At 32.5% G+C, this 14,486-nt stretch overlaps 1 protein-coding gene across 8 annotated transcripts; it reads right to left on the bottom strand.

Annotated features, from left to right (window-relative positions):
• Window position 1: 1 nt before the first annotated feature.
• On the bottom strand, window positions 2-14,216 carry LOC132719517 (N-acetylated-alpha-linked acidic dipeptidase 2-like). Of its 8 annotated transcripts, none has more exons than XM_060703292.1 (20): window positions 14,098-14,210; window positions 13,608-13,639; window positions 13,284-13,315; window positions 11,152-11,436; window positions 10,677-10,962; window positions 9,774-9,899; window positions 9,308-9,491; window positions 8,845-8,935; window positions 8,164-8,253; window positions 7,610-7,695; window positions 7,093-7,212; window positions 6,177-6,262; window positions 5,478-5,541; window positions 5,061-5,226; window positions 4,330-4,420; window positions 3,903-3,992; window positions 2,978-3,143; window positions 2,390-2,471; window positions 1,232-1,324; window positions 2-759 (listed from the first exon to the last, which is right to left on the bottom strand). In XM_060703292.1, exons 4-20 carry the CDS (start codon window positions 11,433-11,435, stop codon window positions 552-554), a joined length of 2,313 nt encoding a protein of 770 aa, XP_060559275.1. In that variant the 5' UTR covers window position 11,436; window positions 13,284-13,315; window positions 13,608-13,639; window positions 14,098-14,210; the 3' UTR covers window positions 2-551. The 8 variants fall into 8 exon arrangements, with proteins under 8 accessions (XP_060559275.1, XP_060559276.1, XP_060559274.1 ...); XM_060703293.1 differs by having other exon boundaries at window positions 13,284-13,318; window positions 13,623-13,639; window positions 14,098-14,204; XM_060703291.1 differs by lacking the exon at window positions 13,284-13,315 and having other exon boundaries at window positions 14,098-14,216.
• Between the last annotated feature and the right edge of the window lie 270 nt (window positions 14,217-14,486).

The following is a 14,486-nucleotide window of genomic DNA, read 5'->3' as shown; positions in this document are numbered from 1 at the left end:
GGCTAGAATTGAAAAAGACTATATGTATTGCATATAAATTTATTCTCATCTATACATTTGATAAAATATTCTTTAACATTTTGTTATTAAATACATCCATATGACATATGCATTGTGCATCATTATTACATCGGTTACAAATATAATGATATTAATATCATTTAGACAGAAGTAGTATACAAAAATAACTAAACGTCAATTTCTTAAATCTGTTCATATCTTTACCCTTAACATGCTGCATTTGTGTTACAGATTTTCCTGGCTTTAAATTTTGAAACAGTACATTCAAAGTTAAACAGATTTCATTATCAAGGCTACTAACAGGATAGAACCTGGTCAGATTGTCCGGAAGTACAGACTAGCCTGGCTCTCCACTGTCGACAAAAGCTAATAACTGTCCGTTTCAGCAGGATAAGGGTTAAGTCAAATACTTATAACATGTCGTCTTATCATTAAACTATGAAGGCAACCTTTCTGTATAAAATATATGTCTTCTTGTTCAGTTTATAGTTAAAATGTTGCCTCCAAGTATAAAACATTACAATTCGTGTTTAATAATCGTACATGAAATTGGAAACATCTTTTAAAATTGTTGCAGCGCCTTGTATAGAATATAAAACCACAGAGTAATGTTTCTTTGCTATTTCCCACTGCTTCTCTACATCTTTTTTCTGCTCTATGAGCGTCAAGGCATCTGAGAGTCCCGGGAAACTACTTCCTGCATAACTGTCGATACTGCTTTCAGTAAATATAATATTTCTGAAGGATGAAAATTAAACATAAAATACACGCTATAGAAATTACAATTTTAAACGTTTGTGAAACTTGCTATGTAACACATGTAGCTAGAAAGTACGATGCAAATGATTGGAAAGAAATATCAGTGAAATACTAAGCATATAGTCTATGTAAAAATAGCAATTCGGCAACGTGGATTTATCGTTTACGGACGACTTAAGCATGTAGTATAAAGGTACGAATAAATATGATGTTTTTCATATAGATCTCAAAGCAATCGGACAATTTAAAGTAAAGTCAGCTATTCTTTGTTGTCACAACTCCTGCTTATTTTATTTTGGGATACGTACTAGTAGCAGTGATAGAGAAATGCTATTTCGTGGCAATTGTTCGTGAAATTTAAAACACTATAAATAACATATATACATCGGATCTTTTTTGTTGTTGTGAAATGGCTTATTGTTGTCCATGTTTGTTAAAATATCAACAATACCTTTTATACTTCCGCCCAGGAAGTCCAAACGGGTCAATAAAAGCTCTATCTATGTCCATTAACTGATCATTGATTCGCCGCACCACAAATGGACTGAAAATAGTGTTGCATAACATTTATGAACATTTATTAATATTATACCTTTTGTCCAAAGTCTAGTTTTATGATAACACATGTCACATGCAACAAGTTTAATTTTCAAGTCACCACCAACGATCAGGTATTAACTCTTAACATGCTTAATTGTGTAATGGGTTTTCCCTGCATTATAGAACTAGTTTAGAGCCGGACTATTTTCTGGCGGCAAGTGCTAATCACTTTCGGTCCAAACATGTTGAGGGGGTAAACTAAAATCTATCCAAAACAAAATTGTATTTTCAAACTCGAATTGGTGGAGCCTCTTCATTGCATGAAAATATGTAAACTAGCGGCTCGTCGTACAAGTATAGAACATTGATTGTATCCATGTGTACATAATGCGTAGCTTTGACAAATAAAATTTGACTCGACAATGAGCAACTTGTGCTTATATGAACTTCATATTTCAGCATAAGATGCTCGCTCAAGGGATTGTAGAATGGTTGAAAATCTCAATAGAACTTTGAAAATATGAGGATGTGAGATATGGGGATGTGAGAGCACACGATACGACATGCGTGGGCGCGAAAACGACACTAGTTTTACCTGATTTAACTCGCAATAACTTGTACATTTATGTCACAATGTGACACTGACTTCATGTCATGCTTTCAAACTGGTAATAAATTGAGAAAATGATCCAACTGAAAGTTAATTATTACGATTAAATTGAATTAGTAACCCCTTTCACTGGCCTCCGTAGACAAGTGATTACGATACTTATAGTCAGTTTTCCCGTACCCGATGTGGATTCTAATCCCCCAAGGTTCATGCAAGAACTTACAGTAGAAAGGTATTTCATTTCAGAAAATAGATACAAAGATAGGCACGACCTCCTTCACCACTAAAGCTTGATGTCGCCAAGTAACCCTTTGTTGTTAGTGTGACTCGAAACCCGACAAAATACTCTTTTCATGGCGCGAGTATGCTCTTATTATTCTTAAAAAAATGTTCCTTTCATTTGGAAAACAAAACCATTCAGCTATTGTTTAAAGAGATAAGTATAAAATGATTACGTACTCATTCAGGTTAGAATCTTTTACAATTTTCTCAAATTCATGAACAGCTTCAGTGAAGTTAAAAACAGCCTGTTTGAGGTCATCTATAAGAAAGAAACAAGCCTCCATTTAACAAAGGTATTGTAAGACAATGCTCTGCACTTGTTTTATTATTCTGCTTATTATCTAATGCTTCCTTGTAAGCAATATTACTTGAAAATAAGAATTGGGCCGTATTCATAAAGAATCTTAAGTGAAAATTTCACCTTAACTCAAAGTTTTTCGTTAAAATTATACAATTTTGCCTTAATTTATAAGGAAATCTTAAGTCTTTTTCATAAAAATCATTACGTCAAAATTTCTTTAACTTTTGTCGAATTTCTCTTTAACTTTTAAGATACCTCCTACTTGTCAAAATTTAACTAAAATTTAACTGGCAACGACACTCTGTTAAGCAGCATAAGTTATTAAAAAAATAAACATAAACAGTACAATATTAAAGGCAAAAGTTACAAACATATTTCATTAATTCAATGACATGTACTTAATTACTTAAAAATCTAATTTTAGTTTTATTGATTAAAATATAATCATCTTAACATATTATTACTTGTGTTCACATTATTCTCCGTCATCAATGGCCCAAAGTGATCCAGTAAGTTATCACTAAGATCACGTAAAGCGTCTGAATAATCAGAAACGTTAAAAGGTAGTATCAGACTATCTGCGAGGTCTCTCGCCATCTCCACCCAGATCTGACCAAGTGCTTTATGGTGCTGGAAGATGTTTCAAAGGTTATACAATTAAAGTTAGTACATGTAATAAATGTATAAAGGTCCCTAACGCATCAGAAATGTTTTTATCATTATATCTCTAATAAACATAATTATTTTTAGTTTCAGTTTTATATTAAATTATAGTATCTAAAATTTCATTCATTGTCCAATTACAGTACCTGAACCATCTTTGTCTTCTGATGCTTTTTTGTTATTAGTACAGTTGTAGTGATTATAAATGGAAGTCAAAATACTACTGTTAACATTTTTGTCAAAATACTACTGTTAACATTTTTGTCAAAATACTACTGTTAACATTTTTGTCAAAATACTACTGTAAACATTTTTGTCAAAATACTACTGTTAACATTTTTACATTTGGTAGTTGTACGACAAATTATTTCATTTTCAGCGCTATTTTCTACAGGTGATTACCATCTAACATACTCTATAACAATTTTCTTAATGCTATAAAACTTATGTTTGTCTTCTATATATAAGAAGCAAATATTAAGTTTTTCGTTTCGGAAGCATAATGTGCTTTTTAACTAAATAATTAATTCATTTGATGTGTTTTTGCTTATTGGTTGATCAAGTACATTTATAATGTGTTCTAATTCGTTTATCATATGAACTGTTTGTATCTACCGGTCATAATGTACATAAAGACATTTACAAACAATTTATAAATAAAAGTAAAAAGAAATCATGTATTAACTGGTTTGTTATCGTAATTTCTAAACACAAAATGAAATATACCTTGAATCCTATGTCCATAATTTTGTCCACTAGGTAAAACGTTTCATATACGGAATGGTACATTGGATATGCCGATAACTTCAGGTTTCTCTGTAAATATAATAATCTTTGGAATCATGAAAATATACCAAATTAGAAAATATCTCCGATTGATAACACTTGTAAATTAATGATGAGCAAAGTTAACAGCTGACCTTAATTGATCGTTGGGGAGAGTAACAAAATGTTTTTAGATTTCAGTTCAATTCACTAATTATAATACTGAATCACATAAATGTAAATTGTATAAACATTTAAAATGTTTATGCCAACACACATGCATTTTTTTGATGCGCGGGGTGTTTTCTTTTAGTCAACACCCTGACAGAGACGCCTTCATAAACTTCGTCATTTTATGTACAACTATGATATATTTCAAATAACTAACCTTGTCCCATGTGAATCTTATGTCAACATTCGGTATACCAATGCGATCTCTAAATGGTGCATAATCACTTCCAGATCCCGGCAAAGTTATCCTGACAACATAAAAAAGAAAGATCTTGTTTACACAAATATATGCTCTTATTATAGTAGTGTAATAATGTACAGACATAGAGTTAATGTCACTAGTTTTCTGGGCTTTGTTATCGTTACCTTTACATTCATTTGCTTTTTTTACCAATAACTCCATCCATTTCTCCTACCTTACCAATAACTTCATCCATTTCTCCTACCTTACCAATAACTTCATCCATTTCTCATACCTTACCAACAACTTCATTTACTTCCTCTCCCTTACTAATAACTTCTTTCATTTCTTCTTCCTTACCAATAACTCCATCCATCTCGCATACCTTACCAATAATTTCATCCATTTCCCCTACATTACCAATAATGCATTCATTTCCTCTACCTTACCAATAAGTTCACACATTCATCCTTACTTAACTAGCAACAACAGTCATTTCCCTTTCCTTTATTATTCATATCTCTGTCCAGTTATTTTCACATTACCAAATTTTTTCACATTTTCAAATTTGTTGGTATAATACTATCATATTTGCTTAAAATAGAGTAACAAAGAAAAACATCATATCTATAAAAGACGAACCAGATTTATAGAATGAGTGAATAATATCAAAGAATAAAATAAAATAAAAAGGAAACTGTGCATACATTGGTCTGTTGTATTTTGTCCAAGGAAAGGTAGACATCCATGTATCGTAAATTGTTGTCCGACCTAAGTTCACCTCTGTAGGGTTAGGGTTTGGTACTTTCTTTGTTGCTTCATAGAGGGACTTAAATATAAGTGGAGTGCCAAGTGCACGTAGTGAGAAATTACCTGAAAGGAATCAGGTGACAAATGAATACTTAACATCCGTAAAACTTATTGCAACTAGTTTTCTTACGTTTAAACAGGAAATAAACCAAAACAACTTAATCAGGTATGAGAAAAGGAAAAGATTCAATTGGAAACAATTTGATGATGAAGATGAAATTTATAAAATAAGGAAACATTCAAATAACATACAAGTACAAATATAACAGTAAATAAGATATAAATACTGTTGTGAACACTGATAATTATAGTACCTTCAACTGCTATATCAACATTTAAGTAAGCAATGGCTCTGGCACCAAGAGTTTTTGTATAATGCTGAAATATAAAGAAGAAGCAAACTTTTTATCTAACGGTCAACCTTCATATAATTGGGTACACCTCAGCTGCCAAACAAAACTCTGTTGTGAGGCTGAAAGAAATATACATGTAACTGGTATATAGTTAGAACGGTTGGCATTCTGGCTACATAATTTTGACAAGACTCTATAATGTTGTCAATTAACTTTAATGGCAAAATAGATTAGTAAAAATTGCACATTTGTAATCTTAAATGACTAGTCCATCAAAAGGCATCTGCGAGAACTGTCACCTCGGGCAGTAAACAAGAAAATACTTTATAGTATTCAAATGTCAAATGTCATAGTGTACACCTTGTATGAAAACTTATCGGTTTGTTTGGTTTTACGGCACACTAACAGTATACGTCATATACGGCGCCGAAACAGAACAGATGATTTTGTCTTACCTCGGGTGTTACAAGCAATGTTAGAGCTAAGAAATGCAAAGACACCAGTAATTTTAACCCATTTAGCCGCCACTTACGATAAACGGTACCTTCAATTATTATGCCTCAACCATAAATAGTCCAGTCAATTTGTGAAAAACCCTATCAAAAAAGGATAACTGTGAAGGTAATTCATTACAAACTTAGAAGTACTAGTATTACTTACCTCAACCCATTCAATAGAGCCGACCAGACCGTATTCTTCTGCTCCCCAACTACAAAATAGTATACTTCGCCGAGGTCGCCATTTTCCTGAATATTGTCCAAAAATCCATGTTATGTTTCAACAATGTGGCGTGATATCAATGATTTGTCATTTAAATTTGTCATTTTTTTGTTATCTATTTATCTTATTTTTATTTTATCAACTTTTTGTACGGATGTTTTCTTGAAGAAAGTTATATGCTTATGTTGCAAGATTAAAATATCTTCATAAGCTATTTCTGCTATAAACTGACCAGCTGCCCAGCAAGCGGTAAATTTTACTCCCCTTAAAGAACGTTCAAAACGGTAAAATTGTAAAAAGTGTTCGATAGGGCCTGTAGTGGAAAATGCAAGCTTCCGTCCACGCCCCCATCACCGTCACCCCAGCACCGACTTAAGCAGCATTCAACATTAAGACGTGAAAATAGCTAAATTTTGTATTAAAAAAAATCTGGAGATGTGTTCTTACGGTGGTCATCATGGAACCTTCAATGTGACACGTAGAGGCACGACAAATGACATTAAACAAGAATCGCCAAAATTAATGTTTGGCGGAAAATATGCGACTTCACTCTATGACTCATATACCCTATTAGATAAAGTGTGGAAAACAATTAACTCCTAAAGAATTAAATTGGTGAAATGGACTAATCGTGAAACTAGGAGATTTTAATATTAGACAGTTAAATACTCTAGTATAGTAGTCAATAAAACATAGAGCGCGGTCATACTGCACGGACTTGGATCTATACTGGTGACCAAACGTTTTCCTTTATCCTACTTTGTATCAAAACTTGTGTCAAAAAAGAGCAAGGCGAGAATGTTTTGTGATAAGACATCTGTTTATCTGTTTAATTCCTGTTCGATTTATACTTTACCTGATTTAACGAGTTGACCCATAACCCTTGACATCTCCATCATTACAGCTGTACCGCTGGAAGGGTCAAGGGCACCAAATACCCATGCATCTCTATGGTTACCAACCAATACATAACGATCTGAAAAAGTAACATGGATGAAAATAGTTTGCATAAGTAACTGGTAACTACTTTAAGATAAATCTAAGAAAGTATTAAAATGCTAAGAAATCATTCAAAGGCGGCGTGACCGAGTTGTTAACGCGTCGGTATTGCTGGCCGCGTGGATTCAAACCCCCGTTGTTTCCGTGAGCAAGGAACTTTACTCTCTTACATGAGCGGATTAGAGGGTGTTTCAATAAGCTTATAGCTTCCAACACAAACGAACTTAAATTAATAAATATAAACAAAATATAAACTTACGCCTTTGACGTCGCGGAACTTACTTTCCGTAATATAATCTCAAAATACGTAGGATATAAGCTTGTTACCTTCTAATTTATTAGGATAATTTTTCAACAATTTGGTTGGACATTACCTGGCTCTATACTGCCTCGTATAACACCAATTGTATTATAAGTTGTGACCATCTTGTCTTTTGTGGATACAAATATTCGAGCTTTCCTGCAACCACATGTTGTTATTTATAAATTTTAGCAAAGACATCTTGAACATATGTATAATGTTATTGTAACAACGGTTAATATTTTTTAATTAATTTGTAATTTTATTTTTACCAAGGAATTGTACAACTTAATTAACAACAATATTGAAATCTTGAACCCAGCGTACACTAAAGATCAACTACATTTAACTTTACATTTAACTTGTAATGAGTGCATGTGAGTAAACTAATTATCTAAATGATACTTAACTTGTCTCTGTAAGTGATTTAAGTTATATTTGATAATATTCATATTGACATATTTGGAAAAAGTGATTGCGAGTTATATTCAGTTTCATAAAAAACAAGTTTTATCCGGAATTTGGTCTAAATGTATGTTCTGCACATATACAAACTAGTATGCACACAAAACGTTCAAAAATATAAGTTTTAACAAAGTTTATAAATTTATCTGAAATGATACTCACCAATTGGGCGTTTTAAATGTTCCTCCATATCTATACGTTGTATTCATCTTTCCTTTCCATTGTTCTTTGACCACTTTGCCGCCTAACTCACTGAAATGATTATTACATTTAGAAAATAATTGTTACATGTATCTCATTTTTTTATTATCAACATTGTGATGTTCAATTTGAAACAACATTACGTTTGACTATAAATGAGCCGTGTCACGACAAAACCAACATAATGGGTTTGCGACCAGCATGGATCCAGACCAGCCTGCGCATCCGCGCAGTCTGATCAGGATCCATGCTGTTCGCTATTAGTTTCTTTACTTGTTATAGGGTCTGTAAGCGAACAACATGGATCCTGATCAGACTGCGCGGATGCGCAGGCTGGTCTGGATCCATGCTGGTCGCAAACTTATTATGTTGGTTTTGTCGTGACGCGGCTCAAATGTACTTACAGATTAGATTAAAGCCTAATTATACAGAATGATTGCACTGAACAATAAGATGGTAATGCCACGTTACTTATCTACATGACTTGTATATTTACATGTAGCCATGTTGATGTTGATCATGTCGGTTTGCTTAACAAATAAAGGGAACAAAACATCAAAATATCACTGAAGTGCAAACCAGACAAGCTTGTTTCAACTATTTTTGAATATTTGATTTTTCTTTTCAGTTTAACTATTGTACCTCATAATTTGAACTGCTATACCGTATCCTACAGGATGACATGGGATGCCTGGCATCCATTCCTCCGGATCTTTTCGTCTGTATGCCGTAGCTGAAATTCACAGATAATACCTAAAGACTACTTAAAGCATATGCATTCTGATTTTTGTTATTATCTAATGGCTGTTACTTAAAATCATGACAAAAAAGATGCTTCACGCTCGTCTGAAACTTGAAAAATAAATGTCTGTAAATTATGATTTATGTTTTTTGTTGTATTGTAAACCCTTCAAAGTCATACAAGTTATATTAAAACTACATCGGGAATGTTCTTATTATACTTAGCTTTACGAAAAAATGACATTTACGCTTATATTAAGAAAGCCTTTGCAAATAGTAATAAGCTGAAACCATTTATTTCATTTTATTTTATGTTTAGTGTTTGTTTATCTTTTACTTATACATTGTTTCTTTTACAAATTACCAATGGCCGGATATCCAGGTGTGAGCGGGTCACCAACACCAATATAGATACTACCGCGCTGGGCACCAGACGGCGGAAGCCACCAGTCATCCGGATATACTTTGTCAATATCGCCTGCTGTAATATCGTCGGGGTCTGAATACAGAATAATTCCAATAGCACCATGCTCCTCTGCATGTCTGACCTGCAAAAAAAACCCTCATCAATATCAATTTTTCAAAGTTGGCCGAGTTGTGTGTGAAACATACGCACAAGGTTTAATCAAATACATGACCATCTGTCTAAAATCTAAGCAAAATAAAGATGCTTCGATGAAAGTGTTTCCTCCAAAGTCTTCTGTTTCAAAAGAATTTTGTCATACTTGATATGAAAGAGCATGTTAACAATATAATTTTCTGTTAAATGTTTCTATGTTAAATAACCTACCTTTACCTAAAAGATAAAACTTGTTTATAATTTTATTTACCTTGTTTCCGCGGAATATCTTCCCATATCTCGCCAGCACAATTTTTCCAGTGACGTTGATGGACATGTTTCTCTCCAAGAACTGAAAGTCTTCTACCCGTCCATAGTTAACATACACCACATCACCCTGAATAAAAGTCCGAAATAAATGTTTCTGATTTACAACTTTATATACAATGAATGTAGTTATTATTCTGAATAATCCGGACACTCGTAGACCATGGCGGATAAGCAGTTTGCATACATTTTCTACAAGTACTTTGATAAGGTCTTAATGAAATTAACTATCAGACGCGCGCGCTTTATCTTAGCCAAAGCAGGAATGACAGTATCAATATTAAAGATAACCAAGAAATCATTTCTTCATTGATATTAGTTAAAACTTTCATCGAAAGTAAATTAAGAATGTTGTCACCGCAATAGTCAATATGTGCTTATGACCCAACTAGACTGTACTGGTGACATACATCTACAGATAATAAAATCTGAGATGAACTGCATTTTGTATATAAGGCAATGAAGTATTTGAGGCAGAGATGAACTATATGTGACTTGTATTTCGTTATTTTAATTGTAATGTTATACCTGTAAATGTTTTTTGGGGAATATTTTTGAAGTATATAAAAATGTCTATGTCTTATGCACCAATTACACAGTTACCTTGTCCCCAGTACAGGTATGTCAAGTGCGAGGCATTGCTGGGGAACAGAGCAACCATTTCGATTTATCTTTGTTTTGCGTTGACTTTTAAACGGGGATTTTACCTTCTGACAGTTACTACAGGAGGGGACTTTTAAAAAATTGAAAAGTCCTTGCTTTTCCTCGGGCTTGGACGGGCTATCGTTTCAATTAACTGGTGCATTACAGTTTTGGTATTACAATGGAAGATATAAAATTGACATACTTTTACATCTCCTGCAGGAGAATACGCATTAAATGGCGGAACTACATCCGGTTTATCTTCTTCCGGTGTGAGAATTGGTTCGGTCAAGTTTGATTTATAAACTGTTTTTTCTCCGTCCAATAGTTCGACAAAGTTAAGGTTTGACATGTTCGGATACGACAATAGGACTTCATACGGTGCCATAGTCACGTGGTCGAAACCGTTATCTTCCCAAAATTTCTTCAATTTTCTTCCAAGTTCGTGATTTTCTTCGGTTCCTCCCAAGTGAGGTTTTTCTGTTAACATTCTAAAATATCAAAAAAATATAACACATGTTATTTTTCTTTTCTTTTAACAGAAATATCTTCCATTAACGTGACGTATTATTTTTGAGAGAAAAAATCTCGATCTCTGAAAATTTCGCTTAAAGACAAGATGTTGTTATTAATTCGTACCTCTGCACTTTTACGAACTAATATTATTTAACGTATTTTACCTTAGATTTTCACGTATATTTTCAGCACGCATGCCCTTAATGAGAATGTCACTGACTTCTGGATCTGCATCTTTCATTAGTTTTTCTGTAACCCCTTCGAGGAAAACTCCCGATCTCTCTTCCGGTGTTTCTTCATCCGGGCATGTAGCAAACCGACCAATCAAAATTCCTATTACAAATGCGGCTATTCCAACAGATACCACACAAATTATAACACATCGACGATCTCGAGACTGCCTCCTTTTCACATAAATACCCTCTGAAGAATCTCGAAACTGGTCCATTCTTGAAATTTAAAAATATTACGCTAAAAAATAACTATAAAAATAATCGAAATTCAAGCAAAATTAATGATGTTGTTTTTATTATTATTATTTTTTTTTTTTTCTTGGCTGAGAGTCTAAAACTTGAACAAATAGACACACCAGTCTGAACTTTACCATAAATGATTGTAGTTTATACGTTGACAAGCATTTAACATTAACAATGATATGTATAAACGAGGATTTTTTTTGTTTTAAATGTGTGTACACTAGGTTATTACTGTCATTGTGTATGCAATAAACATAAATTCTTATCATGTATAACACTATTTCGTTTTATTTCGTTATGAGTTCAGAATTTGATCAGGCAGCTCTACCATGTTTGAATAAAAACCACGAAAAGCATAGAACCACGTACGGACCTTAATCCGTGATAGAACCCAGGTATTTTACATCGTCTGCTGCATATGGAAATCAAAATAGTGCCAACGACTGCATGGCAACCTTGTAAAATACTTATTGAACAATTGCACTGCTCAGCAAAACGGTTCGAACTATCAGTCCAGCGTTCGGTGTTGAGTTTGTAATGGTATGAATACGTTATTATATAGCTTTGAGTATTGTAATGTTAGCGTAAAATAGTAAAAATGCTGAGTCATACAAGAAATAAGACAAGAGCGGTATAATGAGCATACAACTTAAAAATGATGATATAAGAGTTATCCCCCTTACCAACACACGTAAAGCAGCACCCCTGCATTTTAAAAATGTATTTGAATGTAAAATATTGTGAAGAAACCAAAAGGAAGCAATTTACACATTATCAATGGCACTTGCAACCCACGTAAATTACCATAAAGTGGTCAAAATATGCATGAATAGCCTTTACTGCGTTAGTAATGCAGTGGAAATATAGTTGTAAATACTGAAAAATCAGCCATTAATCGCACATAACATGTAAAATATTATTTGAATCTTGAATCTTTTTACTTTTCAAAAAATCTTAGTACATTTTTTCAAGTTTGATTTTACTGAAATATTTTGATTCATCTAAAGGCATTAAATGATAATTATTATATTAATACTCTTTCATTCTTAATTAATTCTAGTTTATACAATTTTAGCCATTGTTAATTCTTTAAAAAAATTTGCTAAAGATTATGAACTGATGTGTTTTCTTAATCACGTTGGATACACGTGATCGTTTTTCGTGTCAGCGGGTGGGGAGGGTGGAATAAGATATACGAGTATATTATTTTGATTTTAACAAATCATGGCACTTAGTCCACCTTGTAACGAATGATATCATTGTAAAGCATTTATATTATATATAGGACCATGCCACTTATCAGCTAGCATGAGTTATTTCAGTTGCATTTTTGCATCATAAAAATACAATGTATGAATGCATACCAAAATGTGTGCACCTTTTATTACAAATATACCTGTATTTTGATTTAAGATACCGATATGTTTATAATCACTTGTAAATATTACGTTTAAATTGCTGTATGTGCTGTTTATGGTTGTTGCTTTTTTGTCGTTGTTGTTGTTGTTTGTTTTTGTTGTTGGTAGTGGTTGTTTTTTTATTAAAGTGTTTTGTTTTGTTTGTTGTTTTTTATTTGTTTCTGTTTCTTCCCTTTTCATAAACATGTATAATTAACTAATAATCATATGCAATAAATAGATCTACCTATGTATGCACCTAGCTGTCCTAGAATATGTTCTTTATGTTCTTAATTTTACTTTTCTTAACTGTTCGAGCATAAATGGAAAAAAAATGTATAGGTGTACTTAAATATAGATAATTTTTAGAAACTGAATAATAAACTTGAAGTATTGAAGTATTGGCATCTCAAAACATCTTACCTCTGAATGAATTTTCCAAATTCCAGTTATCTCTGTAAAATTATGAAGAGAATGTATAAGCTTTCAAACGTTTAAACCCTTTATCAATGCATGTATTGAATAATTTCATACATATTCAATTAACTTATAATCATATGTAATTAATAGACCTACCTATGTACCTGTCCTAGAATATGTACTTTATTTTCTTAATTTTAGTTTTCTTAACCGTTCCAGCATAAATGAGAAAAAAACGTATAGGTGTACTTAAATATAATAGATGATTTTTAGAAACTGAATAATAAACTTGAAGTATTGAAGTATAGGCATCTCAAAACATCTTACCTCTGAATAAATTTTCCAAATTCCAGTTATCTCTGTAAAATTATGAAGAGAAAGTATAAGCTTTCAAACGTTTAAACCCTTTATCTATGCATCAAAGATTTATAGTCACGCACCACGGATACATTATAATTGTTATTGAATGCAGGTATTAATACTTTATATGCCTCAAATGTACACTATTTTGTACAAATATAGTCGCGGGAAGGCCTTGGGTTTTAAGATGAGCTTGAGGTTGTTCAATACGGATTAATAATCAACAGATGTTGTAAATATTTTAGGTATTTTACATGACTACTGTTGTAAACTATAATACTAAAATAACTATTACAAAGAATATATATCTGGTTTTAGTATAGTTACGGCTATTTTTTCCATCATGCATTTCTAAAGTTCATTTTACTTTATGCAGCTATCTAGGCTGGACTGCGTAGACTGCGTCCATATTAAACACATTATGAAAGAATTAAAAATTGCAAGATACTTAACTTACAAAGTTGCTTAAACCAGCATTTTCCTTTCACAAAAATTATGCATCCGCCTGTATAGGATATACCAATAGTTGATACATTTAAGAATAAATTGTTTCATGCTTTCTGACTCCCAATAATATGCGAATGATGAATACGATAATATTAATATTTGCAGGTCTGGTGAACATGTCGCATATAAGAAAAGAATAGGTCACTAGATCACTATCTATATTGATGGTAGATAAAAAATAAAATATGTTGATAATAGGAACTATGATTACAATCTAAGGCATATTATGCCCCCAGATGCTTTTATGTTCATATCTCAGAATCTTTTTATTTATTGTGTCCTGTTAAGGTTTAAAAAAACAAACTTATTAGCCATTTATCTGAACAATTCTTTTCTTCA

The sequence above is a fragment of the Ruditapes philippinarum genome, unplaced genomic scaffold, assembly GCF_026571515.1.
Source record: "Ruditapes philippinarum isolate M1 unplaced genomic scaffold, ASM2657151v2 ctg8558_1_1_1_1, whole genome shotgun sequence".
NCBI classification, from domain to species: Eukaryota; Metazoa; Mollusca; class Bivalvia; order Venerida; family Veneridae; genus Ruditapes; species Ruditapes philippinarum.
This window is presented reverse-complemented; position numbering and strand designations above follow the sequence as displayed.

Coding starts and splice junctions, on each gene's coding strand:
- LOC132719517 (XM_060703291.1), bottom strand. CDS start 11,435: ATGGACCAGTTTCGAGATTCTTCAGAGGGTATTTATGTGAAAAGGAGG. Junction 7,213..7,609: donor ACGAGGCAGTATAGAGCCAG/GTAATGTCCAAC, acceptor TTACTTTTTCAG/ATCGTTATGTATTGGTTGGT. Junction 5,542..6,176: donor GCTCTATTGAATGGGTTGAG/GTAAGTAATACT, acceptor TTTATATTTCAG/CATTATACAAAAACTCTTGG.